The sequence below is a fragment of the Salmo trutta genome, chromosome 7 (genome assembly GCF_901001165.1).
Source record: "Salmo trutta chromosome 7, fSalTru1.1, whole genome shotgun sequence".
Taxonomy (NCBI): Eukaryota; Metazoa; Chordata; class Actinopteri; order Salmoniformes; family Salmonidae; genus Salmo; species Salmo trutta.
The window spans coordinates 49,106,068-49,131,343 of NC_042963.1; the positions used below are offsets into that span (position 1 = coordinate 49,106,068).

The 25,276-nt window shown below is 45.0% G+C and overlaps 1 protein-coding gene across 1 annotated transcript; it reads right to left on the reverse strand.

Annotated features, from left to right (window-relative positions):
* Positions 1-1,902: 1,902 nt before the first annotated feature.
* LOC115197590 (C-Jun-amino-terminal kinase-interacting protein 1) lies at positions 1,903-20,081 on the reverse strand. Its single transcript, XM_029759253.1, has 10 exons — positions 19,690-20,081; positions 12,417-12,510; positions 10,716-11,756; positions 10,317-10,392; positions 6,955-7,121; positions 6,013-6,116; positions 5,731-5,841; positions 3,846-3,916; positions 3,520-3,618; positions 1,903-3,363 (listed from the first exon to the last, which is right to left on the reverse strand). Exons 1-10 carry the CDS (start codon positions 19,954-19,956, stop codon positions 3,291-3,293), a joined length of 2,103 nt encoding a protein of 700 aa, XP_029615113.1. The 5' UTR covers positions 19,957-20,081; the 3' UTR covers positions 1,903-3,290.
* Between the last annotated feature and the right edge of the window lie 5,195 nt (positions 20,082-25,276).

Below are 25,276 nucleotides of genomic sequence, written 5' to 3' on the forward strand. Positions count from 1 at the left end.
AATGGCTGTGATAGGAGAAAACTAAGGATGGATCAACAAGACAGTTGTAGTTACTCCACAATACTACCCTAATTAGAGTGAAAAGAAGGAAACCTGTACAGAATACAAATATTCCAAAACATGCATCTTGTTTGCAAGCAACTTTTTGTCCTTTTATATTAAAGTGTTATGTTTGGAGAAAATCCAATACCACATTACTGAGTACCACTTTCCATTTTTCAAGGATAGTGGTGGCTGCATCATGTCATGGGTATGCTTGTAATCATTAAGGACTGGGGAATTTTTCAGGATGAAAAGAAATGGAGCTAAGCCAAGGCCTGGTTCAGTCTGCTTTCCACCAGACACGGGGAGATGAATTCACCTTTCAGCAGGCCAATAACCTAAAACACAAAGCTATATCTACACTGGAGTTGCTTACCAAGAAGACAGTGAAAGTTCCTGAATGGCTGAGTTACAGTTTTTACTTAAATCTGCTTGAAAATCTATGGCAATACATGAAAATGGTTGTCTAGCAATGATCAACAACCAATTTGGCAGAGCTTAAATAATGTAAAAAATAATAATGGGCAAATGTTGCACAATCCAGGTGTGGAAAGCTCTAAAGAAACTTACCCAGAAAGACTGACCACTGTAATCACTGCCAAAGGTGATTCTTACATGTATTGACTCAGGGTTGAATACTTATCTAATAACATATATCAGTGTTTTATTTATCACAAATTATTTACAAAGCCATAAACGCAGCCTACTTCTACAATTTATCTTCTTAAAAAGTTATTTTAAACCTAACCACACTGCTAACTTTATGCCTAACCTTCAATTAAGACCAAAAATGTAATTTTGCTTTTCATTAATGTTTACAATATATAGCCAATTTTTACTTTGTGGCTGGGGTAACTAATTGAAACCTATATTTGGTCCTCACTCAAGTTGTATTTGATTTCCTTTGTGATTGGTTGACAGCTTCAGCAGTGTGAAGAATGGCAACCATGTCCTGTTCAGAGTGTTTAGCTACATCAAGGCCAGAGCTCATAACAGGGCCTCCTTTATCCACATTCTCAGGAGGTGCTTCAGACATATTGGAAAGAACTTAGGTAGGCCTAATGCGTCTGTGTGATGTGGTAACACTGTCTTTGACCATATGAGAAATGTGAATATAATTTAGTTAAAAAGTTATGGAATTCTACTGTATTATGACAAGGACCTCCTGTGTGTGCCGTTGAGTTATATAGAGTAGATACAATGAATATCCCTGGTGTTTGCCAGTGTTATAGGTTATGTGCTCTGCTTGCTACAGACTTCCTGGCCATGTTGGAGTACAGCTCTCTTCTGCAGCTCCTCGTCCAGACCGTTTAGTGGAGTTGGTACAACATGCAGCGAGGTCTGTGATTTGGCATTATTCATTGATACTGTACAGTATTACAATACACAAAAGTTTGAGCTATATTCCTGCATTTCTACCTATTTTTCCATGGGGCGTAGAGAACATTTAGCAGTTTTAAATCAAGTTTGCTGTAAATATACACTTTTTGCCCTGGGGCAAAAAAAATAAGATTTTTGCAATTTCATGCAATTCTACTCATTTTTCCATGGGGCGGAGAGAAATGTTTGCAGTTTTTAATATGATATCCGAGTGACAGTGACTAAGAAAATCAATGGGGCACCCTGGTCGGTAATTCGACCATGATTACTACAAGTTTAGATAGCTGGTCGCTAGATTATTATTTACCAATCCAAAAAAATGTTAGCTTTTGGGCTAATTGATTGACTTGCCACTGACTGAAATAACAAGAGGAAAACTGCTGATGAACAACCACATGTAAAAAATGCACCTTGTGTATTCTACTATTCTACCTCTCAACAGTAAGTTGAGACCCCGACTGAGTTTCAGAGAAGTTCAAAGAGGATGTAAACACCTTCAGATTTAATGACAAGAATTGATCCCCTGTGTCTTTCTCTACATTGTTATGTTTGACATTGATATCATGCAATACACACTGGGTTTGATCAAACCTACTGTAGGACATTTCATTTACAAACAGCATATTTCTATTGTACAGGTAATACATCTGTCCCACAGTGCCAGGAGAACCATCTCAAATAAAAAGGAAATACATACTGTAAACAGTAATCACAATCATTAGAAAATAGGCACTACTTGTGGTTTTGATTTTAGAACACGTACCTTCTGGATGACTTTTAAAGTGGACCACAGTGATGCCAAGATCACACCTATTGAAATATTTTCCTTATACAGTAATAACACCTTACAATTTTGGCCAAACATATTGTTTCCAAGTTACAGTAGGAGTAAGTATTAATACGTAGGGCTTTTTTGTCTGTAGATTGTCATTTTCGAGGGTCACCAGGATAGAATTCCAAACATAGAATGTGATAGAGCGTGATTGAATTAGGTAGGAAACAATGTTATTAGGCTACCATTCTTAACTTATACCTGCTTACCCACCAATATACATTGATTCTTCAATAAGAGACTACTATTTTATATTTCTTAATTGAAATTACATTCCTTTCAATACAGTAAAAAAATAAGAGTTAATTCACCTTTTTGGTATTGGCAGATAAATGACAAGCCCTAGTCAGAGTTCATTTTCACATAATTCATTGGTGAGAATGCACTGACGGACTGCATTTCATTTAAAGCCTGTTATGATGTGATGGACCATTAATCCATAAATAAACTTTCCAACATGCATACTAACTGAATCTGAAATCAAAACAGTGTGACACTAAAAACAGTCCAGGGACACATAGACAGATTGAAATCACTGCCACTGTCTTCCTCCGTATAGAGACAAGGTTTCCAGGTGACTTGATAGTGATCTCATATCATTTGGAATAGCTCATAAAGCCACATAAACATATTCTATCTTGATATTGAGTGTGATCTGTAACTACTTGTTGTTTCTCTGTACTGTAGTACCCGTCCTCACATTTGGCTGCACACTTTACAGTTAACAGTACTGTACTTTTGGCCAATAACCTTTGTGAGGAAGATACATGTAAGCTCTTTTGGATGGGACTAGTAATGCTTTAGTTTGGGTATTTCTGTAGACATGTTTGTGCTGTAGAAACATGGCAGTGAGTAGAAAGCTGCACCGAGTAGATTGTGTTGCAGATCAGTATTACTAAATGGTTATTTACTGGCATATTGTAAAGATTTATTTTAGGAGGCGGCCAAAGCGTTACCATTCAATGCAGTTTAAAATCCACCATGCAAGTTGTTTCATCATGCCACAATATTGGAGAAATATACTATTGAGAGAACGCTATTCAATGAAGATGTCCTCTGTTGGGCAGGAGTAGCCCACAGTTTCCTTGTAGTACAGTTGGAAGGCTTTCCTATATGTACAGGAACAACAAAAGAGGAGTTAGGTACAAATAGTCAGTGGTAATTTGTTAATAGAAAAATGTGTTATATAAACAGTGTGATGTACATGTTCATTAGCATATGTGGATAGTAAGAAGGGGAGGCAGAGAGAATGGACGAGAGATTACCCAACAGACTCAGCTAGTGGCATCATGGAGTCATCTGACATGAAGACATGACAAGCAAACCGCTGATGATCAGGATGTTTAGTGATGAATCCAAAATACCTGGATGGGAGAGAGCAATGGGAGAGACGTGATGCAATATGCTCCAGATACAGTGTCTAGAGTTGAGAAGCAACTCTCAAATGCTAGTCTTTGTATCCTTGAGTTACAGCTTTTTAAACACCCATATTTCTTTATGCAATGATTCTGCTTTTATACAGTATTCGTAAAAGCTTTAAGTTGAATTACTTCCTTAGTTTAGTATGTGTCATGATAGTTAATTTACTCACTTGTTATGTTTTGGGTGACAGCCACAAAAGGAGATGTTCTTAAGCTGAAAAAAGTGAAAGCACTTATCCCCCTGTGAAAATATACATAGAGATGAGAGATAGTCACGGTGACTTCCTGCACTAGCGTGTGATGTCAGAGACAGTACAGTTCTACAATTAGAACAAGTACTCATAGAATGTAGCCTACTCATTCTATTTTTATGGGTACAGTGGCTATGGGCCTGAGTGAATGCATCATACTAGCATGGAAGCCCATCTGTTTCTGCTCATGTTTGGCATGGCAATTCAATCATCAGAAACAGACTGACACGCAGGCCACACCAGTAAAAACATAACCTAATATTAGGCTGAGACTCTATGGTCTGTGTCTGAGAGCTTGTTCATACAGTAAGCCAGTCCAAAAGGGCACACTGCCGGTGCACCACAAGTGAGGAGGATTAAAAAGTCTTAAAACTGAGTGGTCATTATGCAAGAGTGTGGTTATGTCACTGGCTACCACAGTATCCCAAACATCCTCACGAGGGCAGTGTCCACCCTGCTAACGGATTGCTGCTTCCACTAAAGACTGGCAGTGTCCGCCCTGCTAACAGACTGCTGCTTCCACTAAAGACTGTCAGTGTCCACCCTGCTAACATACTGCTGCTTCCACTAAAGATTGGCAGTGTCCACCCTGCAGACATACTGCTGCTTCCACTAAAGATTGGCAGTGTACACCCTACTAACAGACTGCTGCTTCCACTAAAGACTGTCAGTGTCCACCCTGCTAACAGACTGCTGCTTCCACTAAAGACTGTCAGTGTCCACCCTGCTAACAGACTGCTGCTTCCACTAAAGACTGGCATTGTCCACCCTGCTAACAGACTGGCAGTGTCCACCCTGCTAACATACTGCTGCTTGCACTAAAGGCTGGCAGTGTCCACCCTGCTAACAGACTGGAAGTCTCCACCATGCTAACAGACTGACAGTGTCCACCCTGCTAACAGACTGGCAGTGTCCACCCTGCTAACAGACTGGAAGTCTCCACCATGCTAACAGAATGACAGTGTCCACCCTGCTAACATACTGCTGCTTCCACTAAAGATTGGCAGTGTCCACCCTGCTAACAGACTGGAAGTCTCCACCCTGCTAACATACTGTTGCTTGCACTAAAGGCTGGCAGTGTCCACCCTGCTAACAGACTGGAAGTCTCCACCATGCTAACAGACTGACAGTGTCCACCCTGCTAACAGACTGACCGTGTCCACCCTGCTAACAGACTGCTGCTTCCACTAAAGACTGTTTTGAAAAGGTCTAGTCACACCGTAGCTTGCACAGCTACAGAAACACTCCAGAATTGTATTTTGCAATATGACTAATGTATGTATGACTCGTGGGATTGGGGGGGGGGGGCAGTGCCCCTGTGACAACAATTTTGGACCCCCTTGTGGCCCCCCTAAATGTGGAGTATGAAATACTTTTTACATAACTAATTTTTGCTATCGTTCTTCTTTTACATCCGTTATTAGACAGTGGCAATGATGATGATTATGAACATGGTCTTTTGCCTGCTAATGCCTGCAATGCAGTGAAGAAAACGATATGACAACAATAACGTCTAATGTAACTGGCCCCTCTAACAGTACAACTGGCCCCAGCTTGGCCCCCCCAGTTGAAATGGCCTAGAACCGCCACTGCGTCAATGTAAATAAGAATTTGTTCTTAACTCACTTACCTAGTTAAATAAAGGTAAAAAAAAATGTAAATAAGAAATTGTATCTATCTAATCCAAATGAAACATGGGTCTTGAACACTGATGCATAAACTAATAACAGTGAAGCATTGTGAACACATATTGGTGTTAGCAGTCATGGAATAAGGGCATTATAGGGTATAAGAGAAGACATACTCTTTCCGAGGTCCTGCATTCATCTTGCACTATGATCTTCACCCCCTTCAGGTTGATCTCCAGAACACATGTAGAGGGAGGCTGCATGGTCATCCGCCGGTTAGTAGCAATCTGTTGACGGAAACAGGAACAACACAGTCAGATTCAAATACAGTGTTTACTTGGCTGTAAGTACACTTAGCTTCCAGATCACATTCCTTCTGTATTATTCCAAATAAGGATTGTGAAAGGAGGGTCTAGATTAGAAACTCCAGCCCACCACTAGGGGGGCTAATACTCTACCTTTTGCATAGCAGCACAAAGCACATCGTTGCCTTTGTGGTACGGTACGTTAACAGAGCCTAGGAACTTTACACGGAATCTGTCAACCCAGTCATCTTTGTCATCTAATTGATATAAGAGGAGAGAACGGTTTGATTTACAGTTAGGAGCATTACATAGTGGTTTTAATAGCAGTGAAAAGCTGAATTATTTGGGTAAGACAAGGGCAAAGACAAAGTTCAATAACATTCAATGCTGGTCCACACAGACTTAATTTCATCAGCACAGTATACAGCAGAGGTTCATTCAAAGCCAAGTAATGCTATTTAAAGATCCTATCCTGTTCGTGCTCTCTGGCCAAAATGCCAACTCCTGGCAAACATGTTTGGCATGACAGTGAGTGGCAAGGATTTGGCAAGAGAGCATGAACAGACTGGCACTCAGGCTAATTCATTTCAGGCATTTCTTAGAATGCCCTTATTGATCCTATAACCAAAGATTGATGCCGAAAGTGTATCGATGGCATTACCTTTGCTATGTTCAAAGCCCGTATAATGGATTAAATAAACAATAATAAACAGTGTAATGGATTAAATAAACAATAAACAGTGTAATGGATTAAATAAACAATAAACAGTGTAATGGATTAAATAAACAATAAACTATGTAATGGATTAAATAAACAATAATAAACAGTGTAATGGATTAAATAAACAATAAACAGTGTAATGGATTAAATAAACAATAATAAACAGTGTAATGGATTAAATAAACAATAAACAGTGTAATGGATTAAATAAACAATAATAAACAGTGTAATGGATTAAATAAACAATAAACAGTGTAATGGATTAAATAAACAATAAACAGTGTAATGGATTAAATAAACAATAATAAACAGTGTAATGGATTAAATAAACAATAATAAACAGTGTAATGGATTAAATAAACCATATTTGATACCTTTGTTGCGTTCCTGTGTGACCTTGGCAGCGTAGTAGGCAGGGAAGATGCCGCTGGCCCCAGTCCTCATGTTGTAGGCCTTACACCACAGGTCATCAGCCTGAACCTCCATCAGCAGGGGGTCATCCACCTCGAGCTCCAGCTCATCGTCATGGCGAGGGACAAACCTGTCAATCACACAGACAGCATGGTTAATCAATAAATCAATCAAATGTATTTAGAAAGTTGTTTTTACCAGTTGTCACAAAGTGCTTTACAGTAACCCAGCCTAGACCCAAAGATCAAGCAGGAGCACAGTGGGAAGGAAAACCACTCCACAGTGGATGCAAATGAAACACCGCGAGTATGGAATTATGCATGGGACATCTTGCTAACGAGGTGGTGATTACATGAGGACACTAACTAAATGTGAGACCATTATGATGTTGTGTTTGATGTTTATCCATGTAATGAATCTTTAATGCATTTGTCAGCGCCTGAAGGAGGACCCTGTGTAAGATTGCTTTATGTATTCATATACATGTAGAACCCATGTACAGAGCATTCGGAAAATATTCAGACCCCTTCCTTTTTTCCACATTTTGTTACGTTACAACATTCTAAAATGGATTAAAGAAAACATGTTCCTCATCAATCTACACACAATACCCCATAATGCCAAAGCAAAAACAGGTTTCTAGAAATAAAATAAAAAATACTTTATTTGCATAAGTATTCAGACCCTTTGCCTTGAGACTCGAAATTGAGCTCAGGTGCATCCTGTTTCCATTGATCATCCTGTTCTACAACTTGATTGGAGTCCACATGTGGTAAATTAAAATGATTGGACATGATTTGGAAAGGCACACACCTGTCTATATAAGGTCCCACAGTTGACAGTGCATGTCAGAGCAAAAACCAAGCCATGAGGTCGAAGGAATTGTCCGTAGAGCTCTGTGACTGGATTGTGTCAAGGCACAAATTTCTGCAGCATTGAAGGTCCCCAAGAACACAGTGGCCTCCATCGTTCTTAAATGGAAGAAGTTTGGAACCCCCAAGACTTTTCCTAGAGCTGGCCGCCCGGCCAAACTGAGCAATCGGGGGAGAAGGGCCTTGGTCAGGGAAGTGACCAAGAACCCGATGGTTCCTTTGTGGAGATGGGAGAACCTTCCAGAAGGACAACCATCTCTGGAGCACTCCACCAATCAGGCCTTTATGGTAGAGTGGCCAGATGGAAGTCACTCCTCAGTAAAAGGCAATTGACAGCTCGCTGGGAGTTTGCCAAAAGGCACCTAAAGGACTCTCAGACCATGAGAAAGAAGATTCTCTGGACTGATGAAACCAAGATTGAACTTATTGGCCTGAATGCCAAGCATCACATCTAGAAGAAACCTGGCACCATCCCTACGGTGAAGCACGGTGGTGGCAGCATCATGCTGTGGGGATGTTTTTCAGTGGCAGGGACTGGGAGACTAGTCAGGATCGAGGGAAAGATGAATGGAGCAAAGTACAGAGAGATCCTTGATGAAAACCTGCTCTAGAGCGCTCAGAACCTCAGACTGGGGTGAAGGTTCACCTTCCAACAGGACAACGACCCTAAGCACACAGCCAAGACAACGCAGGAGTGGCTTTGGGACAAGTCTCTGATTGTCCTTGAGTGGCCCAGCCAGAGCCCGGACTTGAACCTGATCAAACATCTCTGGAGAGACCTGAAAATAGCTTGAGAGGATCTGCAGAGAAGAATGGGAGAAACTCCCCAAATACAGTTGTGCCAAGCTTGTAGCACAATACTCAAGGCTGTAATCGCTGCCAAAGGTGCTGCAACAAAGTACTGAGTAAAGGGTCTGAATACTTACACTACCGTTCAAAAGTTTGGGGTCACTTAGAAATGTCCTTGTTTTTGAAAGAAAAGCAAAACAATTTGTCCATTAAAATAACATCAAACTGAAATACAGTGTAGACATTGTTAATGTTGTAAATTACTATTGTAGCTGGAACGGCTGATATTTTTATGGAATATCTACACACGCATACAGAGGCCATAATCAGCAACCATCCCTCCTGTGTTCCAATGGCACGTTGTGTTAGCTAATCAAAGTTTAGCATTTTAAAAGGCTAATTGATCATTATAAAACCCTTTTGCAATTATGTTAGCACAGCTGAAAACTTGTCCTGATTAAAGCAGCAATAAAACTGGCCTTCTTTAGACTAGTTGAGCATCTGGAGCATCAGCATTTGTGGGTTTGATTACAGACTCAAAATGGCCAGAAACAAAGAACTTTCTTCTGAAACTTGTCAGTCTATTCTTGTTCTGAGAAATGAAGGCTATTCCATGCGAGAAATTGCCAAGAAACTGAATATCTCGTACAACGCTGTGTACTACTCTCTTCACAGAACAGAGCAAACTGGCTCTAACCAGAATAGAAAGAGAAGTGGGAGGCCCTGGTTCACAACTGAGCAAGAGGACAAGTACATTAGAGTGTCTAGTTTGAGAAACAGACGCCTCACAAGTCCTCAACTGACAGCTTTATTAAATAGTACCTGCAAAACACCAGTCTCAACGTCAGCAGTGAAGAGGCGACTCCGGGATGTTGGCCTTCTAGGCAGAGTTGCAAAGAAAAAGCCATATCTCAGACTGGCCAATAAAAATAAAAGATTAAGAGGGGCAAAAGAACACAGACACTGGACAGAGGAAGATTGGAAAAAAGTGTTATGGACAGACGAATCTAGGTTTGAGGCGTTTGGATCACAAAGAACATTCGTGAGACGCATGTTGGAGGAGTGCTTGACGCCATCTGTCAGCATGGTGGTGGAGGCAATGTGATGGTCTAGGGGTGCTTTGGTGGTGGTAAAGTGGGAGATTTGTACAGGGTAAAAGGGATCTTGAAGAAGGAAGGCTATCACACCATTTTGCAACGCCATGCCATACCCTGTGGACAGAGCTTAATTGGAGACAATTTCCTCCTACAACAGGACAATGACTCAAAGCACAGCTTCAGGGAAGAAGCAGTCAGCTGGTATTCTGTCTATTCTGTCTATAATGGAGTGACCAGCACAGTCACCAGATCTCAACCCTATTGAGCTGTTGTGGGAGCAGCTTGACCGTATGGTACGTAAGAAGTGCCCATCAAGCCAATTCAACTTGTGGGAGGTGCTTCAGGAAGCATGAGGTGAAATCTCAACAGATTACCACAACAAATTGACAACTAGAATGCCAAAGGTCTGGAAGGATGTAATTACTGCACATGGAGGATTCTTTGATGAAAGCAAAGTTTGAACAAAATGTGGAAATAGTCAAGGGGTCTTAATACTTTCCCGAATGCACTGTATAATGGCTTATTCATGAAGGTTATTATACAGAGTAACCCCAAACAATGTCTCACCTGAACACAGCTCTGTGGCTCTGCTCCTGCTCTACCCCATCTAACACACAGGAGAACAGGCCAAAGGACTCTGCACCTGGAGGACACAAGGCAGGAGAGGAGCTTTAGGGCACTCTCACATATAATAGTGTCCAAAAATCCTGATACAGGAGAGACTTTGGTCTTTGAATCATGTTTAATCTGGTCATTCTTTAACCTTTGTAGTTCCTGTGTAGTAAGTGGTAATCTCCTTCACAAATATGGTTTCAATGACATTGCAATACAACTGAGAAACAGCATAACCTTGAGCCAGGTCTCTCTCGAAAAAACATAATTCATCCCAAGAGACTTCCTGGTTCAATAAAGGTTTAAAAAATAAAATGTTAAAAAAGGATGGCAGCAGCCAGTCACAGAACTCACCAGAAGAGTGTAAACGTCCTTCCACAAACACATTGAGGAACTTGCGTGTTCGAGGTCGCCCACCAACCCCTGCCTCAGAGGATGAAGAAGCCCTGGACAGGCGTGATGACTTTCTCCTTTCTCTTTTCAGCTCGCTGCGATCCACCTCATAGTCCCCCTCCTCGTTGGCTGACTCATACACCGTCTCTGTATCGCTATCCTCACTGTAGCTATGGTAGCACTGCTTCAAGCTCACCAGTTCTAGCTGGGCGTGCTCGTCCACCACTAGGGTGTACTTGACAGAGTCATAAGACAGGCCATCAGCCTCGGAGCTCTGAGTGTGTGCGGTCCGCAGAGCCCCCGACCCCCCCTTAGATCTAGACTTAGAGCCCCTGTCCCACATCCCCTTGTCCCGGTCCCCTCCCTCACTGACCGATGGCCTAAGGCACGAGGAGGAGGAGCGTGGAGGAGGTGCAGAGGGGTGCAGGTAGACCTCGTCCTCCTCGCTGATGGAGGGGTTTGTTCGGTCAGGGAGGGTGGTGTTTTGGTATGCTGGGGGTCCCTCTGCATCAGAGCTGATGGACATGCGATTGCCCTCACTACTCTGAGACAGGAAGGGATGGTCACGGTCAGTGTCACGGTCAGTGTCAGGGTTCTTCTGGTGTACCGGGGTCAGGTAGATCTCCTCGGTGGCCTCTGGCTGGCGCTCCTCCTCCTGGCAGCACCCCCGAACCTGACCTCGCCCCGGTCCTCCTCCTCGCCTCCTGCTACCATCCCTATTCCTGTCTCCCTCCACAGCCGTGTCTCTCATGCTGCCTGCTTTGGGTTTTGCTGCTGTAACCTGGTTGTGTGAAGCAGCCGAGGGCTTCTTATTCCGCTGTTTGGCGTCTCGCTGTCGGCCCCGTGTTTCTGTAACTCCGTGTGAGATGAACGTGGAGTAGTCCTTGCTGTGTGCCTTGACTGCCTGCTCTGTCCCTCTGTTTGGTGGTGGTTTGGCCACAGAGCCGTCAGCGTTGTGCTGCTGGACAGCCTCGTCATTCACCTGCTCATTAGTGGGATCCCCTATGACACAAACGAGGCACGCAACAACAACAACACAAACAAAAGATTATTCATTAGTCACCAAACTTTACAGTGAAGGATTATTAAGGGCTACAATAATAATAAGATCCATAATAATAATAATAAGCCACCGTTTTTGGGGTTTTAGGCTGGGTTTCTGTACAGCACTTTGAGATGTCAGTTGATGTAAGAAGGGCTGTATAAATACATTTGATTTGATTCTGCATACTGTATAGAGTTTCATAATGAGAGCCATTGGTGGGTTTCGGAACCAACATTTTCTGTCATACAGAAATATGAGAATATTGAGAAGCCGCTGGGCTTACATGTTCTATTTCTTGCGCATTTTAAGGATTATGACTGGGATGTGTTCAAGTCGTAGTCTAGGCCCAGTCATTTTATAAAGGAATGAGCGGATTAGAGTGTGATGAAATACTGTCGCATTGGCTACAATATGTGCAATTACTCTGTGCTCATTGACATGAAATAAAACATGTCTAGACAAATGTCATCAAAAAGTATTAATTTCCTTAATACTTTCACTTCTGCAAAATCAAATGTTGTTGCTCTGTTTAAAGTTTATGTTGGTATTATTCTAAAAACAGGTACTGTCTACCGGTACATGTTTATGGTTTAAACCAGTGGATATCCCATTCTCACCTGTTATGTGGGGGGAAGAGGAGTTTGAGTTTGATGCATTCTCCTTCCACGTGTCCTTCTTTCCAAACGAATTGTTGTTAATAGTGTCCTTGTCCTACAATGATATTACAGACAGAGAGAGAGAGAAGGGGGGAGAGGGAGAGAGAAGGGGGAGAGAGAGACATACATTTTGATTTGATAAATATTACATCAAATCAAACTTTATTTGCCACACGCGCCGAATATAACAAGTGCAGACTTTACCGTGAAATTCTTACTTACAAGCCCTTAACCCACAGAACAGGTAATACAGGGGGGGGACTAAATACACACCCCTGAGGGGCCCCAGTGTTAAGGATCAGCGTGGTAGACGTGTTGTTGCCTACTGTTACCACCTGGGGGCGGCCCGTCAGGAAGTCCAGGATCCAGTTGCAGAGGGAGGTGTTTAGTCCCAGAGTCCTTAGTTTAGTGATGAGCTTCGTGGGCACTATGGTGTTGAACGCTGAGCTGTAGTCGATGAACAGCATTCTCACAAATGAGAAAGGGCGGTGTGGAGTGCGATTGAGATTGCGTCATCTGTGGATCAGATGGGGCGGTATGCGAATTGGAGTGGGTCTAGGGTGTCCGGGAGGATGCTGTTGATGTGAGTCATGACCAGCCTTTGAAAGCACTTCATGGCTTCCGACGCGAGTGCCACAGGGCGGTAATCATTTAGGCAGGTTACCTTCGCTTCGTTGGGCACAGGGACTATGGTGGTCTGCTTGAAACATGTAGGTATTACAGACTCGGTCAGGGAGAGGTTGAAAATGTCAGTGAAGGCACTGGACAGATGGTCCGCGCATGCTTTGAGTACACGTCCTGGTAATCCGTCTGGCCCAGCAGCTTCGTGAAAGTTGACCTGTTTAAAGGTTTTGTTCACGTCGGCTACCGAGAGCGTTATCACACAGTCATCCAGAACAGCTGGCGCTCTCGTTCATGCTTCAGTGTTGCTTGCCTCGAAGTGAGCATAAAAGGCATTTAGCTTGTCTGGTAGGCTCGCGTCACTGGGCAGCTCGTCTGGGTTTCCCTTTGTAGTCCGTAATAGTTTTCAAGCCCTGCCACATCCGACGAGCGTCAGAGCCGGTGTAGTAGGATTCAATCTTAATCCTCTATTGATGTTTTGCTTGTTTGATGGTTCGACTGAGGGCATAGCGGGATTTCTTATAAGCATCCGGATTAGTCTCCCGCTCCTTCAAAGCATCAGCTCGATGCGGATGTTGCCTGTAATCCATGGCTTCTGGTTGGGATATGCATGTACAGTCACTGTGGGGACGACGTCATCGATGCACTTATTGATGAAGCCGATGACTGAGGTGGTGTATTCCTCAATGCCATTGGATGAATCCCGGGACATATTCCAGTCTGTGCTAGCAAAACAGTTCTGTAGCGTAGCATCTGCGTCATCTGACCACTTCCATAGTGAGCGAGTCACTGGTACTTCCCGCTTAAGATTTTGCTTGTAAGCAGGAATCAGGAGGATAGAATTGTGGTCAGATTTTCCAAATGGAGGGCAGGGGAGAGCTTTGTATGCATCTCTGTGTGTGGAGTAAAGGTGGTCTAGGATTTTTCCCCCCTGGTTGCACATTTGGTAAAAATGTGGTAAAACTGATTTAAGTTTGCCTGCATTAAAGTCCCCGGCCACTAGGAACACCGCTTCTGGGTGAGCATTTTTTTCTTTGCTTATGGCCTTATAGAGTTGGTTGAGAGCGGTCTTAGCGCCAGCTTCGCTTTGTGGTGGTAAATACAGTGGGGGAAAAAAGTATTTGATCCCCTGTTGATATTGTACGTTTGCCCACTTACAAAGAAATGACCAGTCTATAATTTTAATGGTAGGTTTATATGAACAGTGAGAGAGAATAACAACAAAAAAATCCAGAAAAACGCATGTCAAAAATGTTATAAATTGATTTGCATTTTAATGAGGGAAATAAGTATTTGACCCCTCTGCAAAACATGACGTAGTACTTGGTGGCAAAACCCTTGTTGGCAAGCACAGAGGTCAGACGTTTCTTGTAGTTGGCCACCAGGTTTGCACACATCTCAGGAAGGATTTTGTCCCACTCCTCTTTGCAGATCTTCTCCAAGTCATTAAGGTTTCGAGGCTGACGTTTGGCAACTCGAACCTTCAGCTCCCTCCACAGATTTTCTATGGGATTAAGGTCTGGAGACTGGCTAGGCCACTCCAGGACCTTAATGTGCTTCTTCTTGAGCCACTCCTTTGTTGCCTTGGCCGTGTGTTTTGGGTCATTGTCATGCTGGAATACCCATCCACGACCCATTTTCAATGCCCTGGCTGAGGGAAGGAGGTTCTCACCCAAGATTTGACAGTACATTGCCCCGTCAAATGATGCGGTGAAGTTGTCCTGTCCCCTTAGCAGAAAAACACCCCCAAAGCATAATGTTTCCACCTCCATGTTTGACGGTGGAGATGGTGTTCTTGGGGTCATAGGCAGCATTCCTCCTCCTCCAAACACGGCGAGTTGAGTTGATGCCAAAGAGCTCCATTTTGGTCTCATCTGACCACAACACTTTTACCAGTTGTCCTCTGAATCATTCAGATGTTCATTGGCAAACTTCTGACGGGCATGTATACGTTTTCTTGAGCAGGGGGACCTTGCGGGTGCTGCAGGATTTCAGTCCTTCACGGCGTAGTGTGTTACCAATTGTTTTCTTGGTGACTATGGTCCCAGCTGCCTTGAGATCATTGACAAGATCCTCCCGTGTAGTTCTGGGCTGATTCCTCACCGTTCTCATGATCATTGCAACTCCACGAGGTGAGATCTTGCATGGAGCCCCAGGCCGAGTGATATTAACAGTTCTTTTGTGTTTCTTCCATTTGCGAATAATCGCACCAAATGTTGTCACCTTCTCACCAAGCTGCTTGGCGATGGTCTTGTAGCCCATTCCAGCCTTGTGTAGGTCTACAATCTTGTCCCTGACATCCTTGGAGAGCTCTTTGGTCTTGGCCATGGTGGAGAGTTTGGAATCTGATTGATTGATTGCTTCTGTGGACAGGTGTCTTTTATAAAGGTAACAAGCTGCGGTTAGGAGCACTCCCTTTAAGAGTGTGCTCCTAATCTCAGCTCGTTACCTGTATAAAAGACACCTGGGAGACAGAAATCTTTCTGATTGAGAGGGGGTCAAATACTTATTTCCCTCATTAAAATGCAAATCAATTTATAACATCTGACATGCATTTTTCTCAATATTTTTTTTGTTATTCTGTCTCTCACTGTTCAAATAAACCTACCATTAAAATTATAGACTGATCATTTCTTTGTCAGTGGGCAAACATACAAAATCAGCAGGGGATCAAATACTTTTTTCCCCCACTGTAGACGGCTACGAATAATACAGATGAGAACTCTCTTGGTAGATAGTGTGGTCTACAGATTATCATAAGGTACTCCACCTCAGGCGAGCAATACTTCGAGACTTCTTTAATATTAGACATCGCACACCAGCTGCTATTGACAAATTGCACGTTTGCAAGGGGAATGTGTGCACAGTGTACACACACACACACACACACACACACACACACACACACACACACAAAGGAGCAGCTGTTAGAAAGCCTGAGTGTTGTTTTGTATTATTACCAGAGCCAGCCCCCCAGCCAGCCCAGTCCCACCCAGCCCCAGTCCCACCCAGCCCCAGCCAGCCCCAGCCAGCCCAGTCCCACCCAGCCCCAGCCAGCCCAGTCCCACCCAGCCCCAGCCAGCCCAGTCCCACCCAGCCCCAGCCAGCCCAGTCCCACCCAGCCCAGTCCCACCCAGCCCCAGCCAGCCCAGTCCCACCCAGCCCCAGCCAGCCCAGTCCCACCCAGCCCAGACCACAGCTATTTTAGCCAAGCAGTACTACGATCAATGACTGTCTCAGTTTCCAATCACATATACCCAGCCCTAGCCTCAGTTCCAGGCTACCTGCAGCCGAATGAAGAACCAGATCCACCTAAATCTAAACCCATCTAAATGTATGGCTCTGCGCGAGACCAAGCCCTGATGACATCACACACGCCACCACAATCAGATCCGTCTGCCAGGAAGAGGAATCAGGAATGAGCCAGTGAAGAGGAGGAAGTCAAGGCTCCTACACTAACACAGCTCACTGTCTGTCATAGAGACCATTCATAGTGATGGTGCTGACTCACTGTGGTAATACAGCTGCTGCTGCCGGGCACTGGCACGGTTACCATGGTTACCCTGCCCCAGAACCGGAGGAAAGAGAGAGTGTGTATGTGTTTCTTTGGTGTGTGTGTGCTGATAGAACAGTTTGATGTTGAAATGTTCATCGTGAAGAAATGGTCCTATTTATGAAATGAAGGAGAGTCATTTTGGAGTTTATGAAATCCACCGGGTATCAAACTCAATATTTACTGTGTTAGCCCTCTGGTAGCTAACACGTCTTCAGGTCTAAGGTAAGGTTACTCATCATTTGAGCCTAGCTTTACAAATCACCTCCGGAAGACTTCACCCTCCTTCCTCCTGTCCACAGCAACCCCAGCAGCTGATATCTACTGTGTAATCTGAGTCATGGCACCGACATAACCAGGTTAGCCCACGCTACAGCCTAGACATATTTCCTCAGAGATACAGGTCTTTGGACATCTTGAACACATCACCTGGCACAGTTAAGAGTGGAATCTCTATAGTTTCAAGTTTTATTAGTCGTATGTACAGGATCTGCGTGGTATACAATGTCCAACAAAATGCTTATTTGCAGGTTCCTTCTCGACAATGCCAAATCAATAAGAAATAATACGAACATAAAGTAAATGTCTCAGTAGAATAGAATACATATTTTAGCATCAGCATAAAACAGAAAGGCACAATTTATAGTCCAATATTTACACATGTTTTAGGGAAGGGGGGATTGGGGGTGGGGTGGGCAAGTGTTTAAATTGTGCAGTATTTAGCATAATAAGAGTCTGGTAGCAGCAGTCTATACAGTCTTTGTAGGTGCCATGTCGAATATCCATGATCAGATAAGTGGCTTTGGCTTATGAAAAGCACATCTGAAATAAACAACTATGATGGCTGAAATGATAATTGAACTGTCTTGAGCTCCACTGGCCACCCACCCACCCACCTACCCACACACACTCCTCAACCCATCCATCACAACAGCCCGATGTAACCAGGTGGGACACGTAGTGACGGCAACAGCCATGGTGACATATGGCTGGGAGTCTCTCTCTCTCTAGTCTAAACAAACGCTAAACCCTCCAATGTACTTGAACACATTATAAACCTGACTGGGTCTGGCATATAGACACATAATCTGGAGGGGGATCTGAAAATATGCAGTGCCAACATTCAGATAACAGATCTGGGATCAGGCTAAGTGCTGCCTTGCTAAGTTTGTCCAGTCTTGCTACAGCAGAAACAGATCTGGAACCAGAGCAGGCTGAATCAAGCTTTCACTGTCTATTCCACAGTTCTTGAGATGAACTCCTTATGAACGAAGTGTCTCTGTCTGTACCAGGCTACCACTCTGACAGAGTAGGAGTGAGACATAAAACATGTTAAGCCTAATCCTCTCCAACCCCAACACAGGGTGAGATCACGACTCACCAGCAGCAGCAGGGCTCAGGAGCAGAGTTCAGGCCGTGCCACACACAGAGACGTGACCAAGACCGACAGGGACAGAATTAGGGATTACACTGCCTGAGAAACAGCATCCACACAGGCATCCCTCTATCTTCCTCATAGACCATGTTGCCATGGGCTCAAATACTATTTGAAATCTTTCAAATATGTTTATCATTTGCTTTAGCTTGCCCAGAGTGCCAGAGGAGCGGCGTTTGATGTTTTGGGACTATGCTATTGGTCCATTAAACCAGGCAAGCGTAAACAAGCACAGCTGAAGTATTTTAAGGATTTCAAGTGCTATTTGAACCCAGTTCTGCCACACACACACACAGTGGGCCTCTCTCCATCCTCCCCAGACGTGGAAGTGATGTTAGGCTATCTGATGGGAAGGAACCCTGACAGTGAATACTGGAGCTGTAGCAGATTATTAACCTACATCTGGTCATACTACCTTATCCTGCTCTTTCCTGCTCTTCTGTGAATTTCAACACATACTCAGAAAGACATTGTGCTCATCATGGATGTTCTTGTGAAATATATTTTCTGGACTTTTTCTTTTTACCATCTTAACAACTGGGGATAACTGATCATAAATGGTTTCAACTGGTTATAACTGATTATTTAGATGGTCATAACTGATTATAGCTGGAAAGGGTGAGTTCATATCATTCTTAGGCTACATACTGGACACACGACAAGAATTGTACTAATAGCCTAGGTTAAAGATGAAACAGTCAAACTTCAATGTGCACTCTGAGTCAACAAACCCTGTTTAGTCACGATAAATACTAGCTAGCCTACAGGATAGCACTCTGGCAAGAGGTGTATTCTGAGGGGAAGATCAAAGATCTTCAACAGATCAACAAGATGCAAGGGATGAAAGCTGATCCTCATTCCTTTACCCATTCTACATAGGACTGTAAACGGCCCTATCCTTGGACCTACACTGATGGACTCTGACCTGTCCTTTTCCATCGTTATCATTGGTGAGCACACCCTTACTTCCCTGTCTGTTGCCATTCAGCTGACAGGGAAGCTGACAGACTCACAGAAGGACAGTTCTATTTTCAGACAGCAAAGACCAAGGACAGGAGCGAATGCTACATTCACGGGTGGTAAACCCTGGCTCCTCAAATGGAGGGAGAAAAAGCACATTCAGTATCACATGATTGAAGGTTCCCTCTACTGTAATAAGGCCTTGATTGAGAACCACGAGAGATCAAGCATTATGATATCCAAATACACGGTAGGAAAGCATGAGAACTGACCGTCCTTTTCATTTAAGGACATTAAGTTATACTGCAGACATTTACATGACAGGTCTGTATATCGGTGCCTTGGGAACTGCCTTCGATACAGATCCCATTCTACCTGATCTCCCATGAATGATTTAAACCAAACAGATGATATGAAATCACAGAGGAGAAAATTAGCAGAATCTCTACTGTATATTGGTGCTCGGTAAGCTACCAGCTTCTACAACTCCCCAATACAGATCCTATCCTGTCAAATCTCATCGTCCCAAACAGACATAATATGATCTGCCCTCTACTGCCTAGATACACATCTTAACCTATTCTGTATCTAATCCAACATTATTTGAACCAAACGGATGATCTGATGATCCGTGTCCTCACAGGGTAGAAATAAACCGCCCCCACCTGAATCCTGGGAGGCTGAGGCTGCACCTGTGGAAACAGTGCAAGGGTGGTTGGTCTCTTGGGCCTGTACGTATCCATAGTGACCCGATGTTCCGCAGATTCGGATTCTATCACATTAGGCTGTTTCTGTCTGACAGGCGTTAGAACAATGGCCCTTCTCTCTTCCTGGTTGAGCCTGTGGTCGTCTTGGGAACCATGGATCAGGCCCCAGTGCTCCTGTTCCTCTTGGATATCCTCCTCAGCATCGATCAGCTCCAAGGGGATCATCTCCGCCTGCAATTCCCTGAACCCCCGCCCGTCTGCCTTCCCCGCCTCGCTACTGGCTGGCCACGTCACATGGTCCTGGGAAGATCCAGACAGCAGCAGCGTTGCAGCAGAGAGAGAGAGAATGATTCAGTGAGGAGGAGAGCAGAGGGAGGGGGGGAGAGAGCAGAGACAGAGCCAGCCAATCAGCGCTCGGCAATGACATCAGCAGAGTCTGTGGCTCTTTCTCTCTCATGCTCACTGTAATGTTATTCTAATCCAATCATACTGTAGCAGGATAAACCTCCCTGAAAACAAACACAGGCAGGGCCGGGCTATAGTTTTCTTCTGTGAGGAATACAGTGTGTAACACCCTTACTGTCTTTACACTGATGTCAAATCTAATGATAATGTTAATACTGAATCATTTCATTAACCACACAATATTATGATGTACACAAACCTAATGGAGGCCACATCAATGGCATCCTAAAACTCCTACAACCTTCCCCTAAACGAATGCCTGGTCTGAAGTCTCCATTTGACTGATATTAAAATGACAGTTCTCCCAAGCAGCTAGTGTAGTAGAATCTCTGCATGGCTAAAGGCTGAAGGCCAGGCTGTAATGACGTGTCGTATGTTAGATCCACTTAGCTCTGGACTACATGTGTATCAGGACTATCCCCGCCTGCAATCATTCATCTGATAGGTGACTTTGGCCTACTCCGGACTTTGCTCTGTCTTTTCTATCGCTGCAGCTACTCTCATTCTCAGTCACAAAATAAAATCACACCATGGGAGCAACATTTATCTCAACGCTCTATGACGAATATTCATATTATGAAAAGTAGACCGCAGCAGAGTCAAGTCAAACAGAGTGCATTGTGGTAGAATGGAGGTCGGGGGGGAGTTAGTTGAGGGAAGCAGAAGCAGAGGAGCTTGAGGCTGCGTGTACCAGAACTGGGTTCAAATATTATTTGAAATAATTGCAAACACTTGATCTGTGTTTGATTGAGCTTTCCTGGCATAATGGACCAATATAACCCAGCCCAATTGACAACTTGAAATAGTATTTGAACCCAGGTCTGGTGTGTGTACATGTAGTTTATCTTGTGAGTCAAGGTTGTGGTAGTTGAGGCTCCAGCCTCGTCAGTGATCTCTGTGGCCTGGGAGAGATCCTCGTCTTCAAACTCCTCCAGGCTGATGTCATGAGTCAGCCTGGACACACACACACACATCGTGTCACACATCAATGAGAGGGGAGAACACACAACACGTCACACACATCAATCAAAGGGTAAACACAGGCGTGTCTGTCTGCAGATTAGTCATACTTTCATTTTAGAATGGCAGTCAGAGTAAGGTACTGCCAGATTATACCTCTACATGCCAGGTGGACTACCAGCTGGACTACCATCTGTGACAATATCAAAATGCTCTAATAAACCCTAGAACACATTCAAATTGTTGTAAAGAGAGAGAGAGAGAGAGAGAGAGAGAGAGAGAGAAAGAGAGAAAGAGAGACAGAGAGAGAGACAGAAAGAGAGAGAGACAGAAAGAGAGAGAGAGACAGAAAGAGAGAGACAGAAAGAGAGAGAGAGACAGAAAGAGAGAGAGAGAGAGACAGAAAGAGAGAGAGAGAGAGAGGATAGTATGACCTTCATGTATATTAGCATAGTGCATTACTGCCAAGCAGTCTGGATTTATGGCAAAGGTGCTGGTTTGCTAATCCGGTAAACACAAGACAGCTGCATGTCCCGCTTAGGCGGTTCTTCAATTACTACACCAGTCAGAGTTTCACTCCACACCTCTGCTTACCAGGGGTAAATGTTTTATGTTTTTATATTTAACTATGAAAGTCAATGACAACGCTGGGCCAATTGTGCGCCGCCCTATGGACTCCTAATCACATCCAGATGTGATGCAGCTTGGATTTGAACCAGGTACTGCACTGAGATGCAGTGTCTGAGATGCAGCCCCCAAATAAGGCATCCTGGGTTGTGTTGTTACCCTTTTCGAAAATAACCCTCTGATGATACTATGCACAGTATCTTTACCCCCAGGTAAAGGTCTATAACTGCCTGAGACATTAATTAGGCACCAAACGGAAAACACGGACTGAAACTAGGATGGAACCACTTGAAGAAGTCCAAAAATAAAACACTTGTTTTTGTTTTCCCATCGCAAAAATGTTGTTACGTTTTGCCCTAATGAATACAACCCTGGTTTAACTCTAGAAGTGCAGCCCTACTGTACCATTTCTGCCACTGGTCTTCCATGCACTTCTCTCTATCCTCCTCCTCCTACCACTGTTCTCCATCCTCGTTGTACTCCATGGCCAGACTGAGGCAGAGTAACATCAGCAGGGCAGGGCAGGGCAGGGCAGGCAGAGGGACAAGGAAGTGATCGATTAAACAGGCAATTAAAGCACTTCCTCATTTTAATAGAGCATCATTCACAATCCTCCCACTCTTCACTCGCCATCCACTCTGCCCACAGGTCAACTACAGCATCAGAACATTGAGAGGACACACATTTTATTAGTTGTATTGTTTGTATAATTTTTGTGGTATTGTTTGCATACCATTGTATTTAAAATGTGCGACTTTTCTTGTCTGTCAGTGTATCAGTATTTTGTTAGTTGTCATGTTCTCTATTTTGTGTGGACCCCAGGAAGAACGCGCATCCTAATAAACAAACACTGAGGGATCCAGTCATAAGATAGACCAGATTATTTTCCACACAGCATAGATCTCGTCTTCACCACTGGCTCCACCGAGGCACTTGTCTGGTCTCTGTATTTATGTGTTCCCCCTCTGGTCCAGTATAATGACTGGGGGATGATGGGATGGGAGGATGGGAGAGGTGCAGCCCTGCCTGATGGAGAGTAGAGACTGGGGAGGGGGAAGAGACACCCTCTTAGCCCCAGCCTATCAACCCTGGCTGGGTAGGGTCTCCTCCTGTATGATGGAGGGCTTGGTTCAATGCAGCTCTACTCAGGTTGCCTGCCTCCTCCTCCACAGGACAGCCAGCCATACACAGGCCGGGGCAGGCTAAAGGAAGGTGAAGTGGTGGCCGGGGCAGGCTAAAGGAAGGGAAGTGGTGACCGGGGCAGGCTAAAGGAAGGTGAAGTGGTGGCCGGGGCAGGCTAAAGGAAGGGGAAGTGGTGACCGGGGCAGGCTATAGGAAGGGGAAGTGGTGGCCGGGGCAGGCTATAGGAAGGGAAGTGGTGACCGGGGCAGGCTAAAGGAAGGGAAGTGGTGACCGGGGCAGGCTAAAGGAAGGGGAAGTGGTGACCGGGGCAGGCTAAAGGAAGGGGAAGTGGTGACCGGGGCAGGCTATAGGAAGGGGAAGTGGTGACCGGGGCAGGCTAAAGGAAGGGAAGTGGTGACCGGGGCAGGCTATAGGAAGGGAAGTGGTGACCGGGGCAGGCTAAAGGAAGGGGAAGTGGTGACCGGGGCAGGCTAAAGGAAGGGGAAGTGGTGACCGGGGCAGGCTAAAGGAAGGGGAAGTGGTGACCGGGGCAGGCTAAAGGAAGGGGAAGTGGTGACCGGGGCAGGCTAAAGGAAGGGGAAGTGGTGACCGGGGCAGGCTAAAGGAAGGGGAAGTGGTGACCGGGGGCAGGCTAAAGGAAGGGGAAGTGGTGACCGGGGCAGGCTAAAGGAAGGGGAAGTGGTGACCGGGGCAGGCTAAAGGAAGGGGAAGTGGTGACCGGGGCAGGCTAAAGGAAGGGGAAGTGGTGACCGGGGCAGGCTAAAGGAAGGGGAAGTGGTGACCGGGGCAGGCTAAAGGAAGGGGAAGTGGTGACCGGGGCAGGCTAAAGGAAGGGGAAGTGGTGACCGGGGCAGGCTAAAGGAAGGGGAAGTGGTGACCGGGGCAGGCTAAAGGAAGGGAAGTGGTGACCGGGGCAGGCTAAAGGAAGGGGAAGTGGTGACCGGGGCAGGCTAAAGGAAGGGGAAGTGGTGACCGGGGCAGGCTAAAGGAAGGGGAAGTGGTGACCGGGGCAGGCTAAAGGAAGGGGAAGTGGTGACCGGGGCAGGCTAAAGGAAGGGGAAGTGGTGACCGGGGCAGGCTAAAGGAAGGGGAAGTGGTGACCGGGGCAGGCTAAAGGAAGGGGAAGTGGTGACCGGGGCAGGCTAAAGGAAGGGAAGTGGTGACCGGGGCAGGCTAAAGGAAGGGGAAGTGGTGACCGGGGCAGGCTAAAGGAAGGGGAAGTGGTGACCGGGGCAGGCTAAAGGAAGGGGAAGTGGTGACCGGGGCAGGCTAAAGGAAGGGGAAGTGGTGACCGGGGCAGGCTAAAGGAAGGGGAAGTGGTGACCGGGGCAGGCTAAAGGAAGGGGAAGTGGTGACCGGGGCAGGCTAAAGGAAGGGGAAGTGGTGACCGGGGCAGGCTAAAGGAAGGGGAAGTGGTGACCGGGGCAGGCTAAAGGAAGGGAAGTGGTGACCGGGGCAGGCTAAAGGAAGGGAAGTGGTGACCGGGGCAGGCTAAAGGAAGGGAAGTGGTGACCGGGGCAGGCTAAAGGAAGGGGAAGTGGTGACCGGGGCAGGCTAAAGGAAGGGAAGTGGTGACCGGGGCAGGCTAAAGGAAGGGGAAGTGGTGACCGGGGCAGGCTAAAGGAAGGGAAGTGGTGACTGCCAAGATCAATGGAGCTGCTGCTGAAAGCGTCTTCTTCTCGTCATCTTGATCTGAAGAGGGAGGACATGGAAGGTCTCTGGCCCTTCTTAGAACATCATGGCTTCCACTGTGTTGTGTAGTATGGTTCATGCCCTGTTCACGCTCTGAACAAACTGATGTGTGTAATGGTGCAGCAGAGAGAATTTTCAGCTTACATACGTCTAGTCTATCATGTTTCAAATAATGTGATTTGCTGTCCCTATGGACACGTCATGACATGTACACACACTACAACACTGGCTAGCCACTAACATGTGGGGCTTGTAAAATACAGCTCCTATAAATTGAATAGACTTACTCACTAGGAAAGTGGGACATTTACTGTTGTGCTATGTAAATTAAACTGGGCCTGTGTTCATCCATCCTAACAATACCCTCTTTAGTTTATCAAGTTACAGATCAGGATAATTATACTGTACATGGAAGCTCAAATTTCTGTTTCACTGAGACAAGTCTTTACCAGATATCAAAATAGTGCTTAAAAGACAGCCTTTAGCTTGATTGTCCCTCATCCATTTCTCCTCTACTGTTCACTGTAAGAGGATGTTACACAACCATTTGTTTCTATCAGAGTGGATATCAGGACAGAGAGACAGAGAGACACACAGAGAGAGAGAGAGGACTCTCTCCATTAGTGGTGATCTCTGAGGATATCACATCAGTGTTACT

What these genes read in the sequence shown, in the direction of transcription:
- LOC115197590 (XM_029759253.1), bottom strand. Translation starts at nt 19,956, where the DNA reads ATGATCCCCTTGGAGCTGATCGATGCTGAGGAGGATATCCAAGAGGAA. An exon ending in CTCAGCCTCCCAGGATTCAG is followed by an intron (nt 12,511 to 19,689) that starts GTGGGGGCGGTT and finishes ATATCATTGTAG; the next exon opens with GACAAGGACACTATTAACAA. An exon ending in AGCCACAGAGCTGTGTTCAG is followed by an intron (nt 7,122 to 10,316) that starts GTGAGACATTGT and finishes TGTGATTGACAG; the next exon opens with GTTTGTCCCTCGCCATGACG.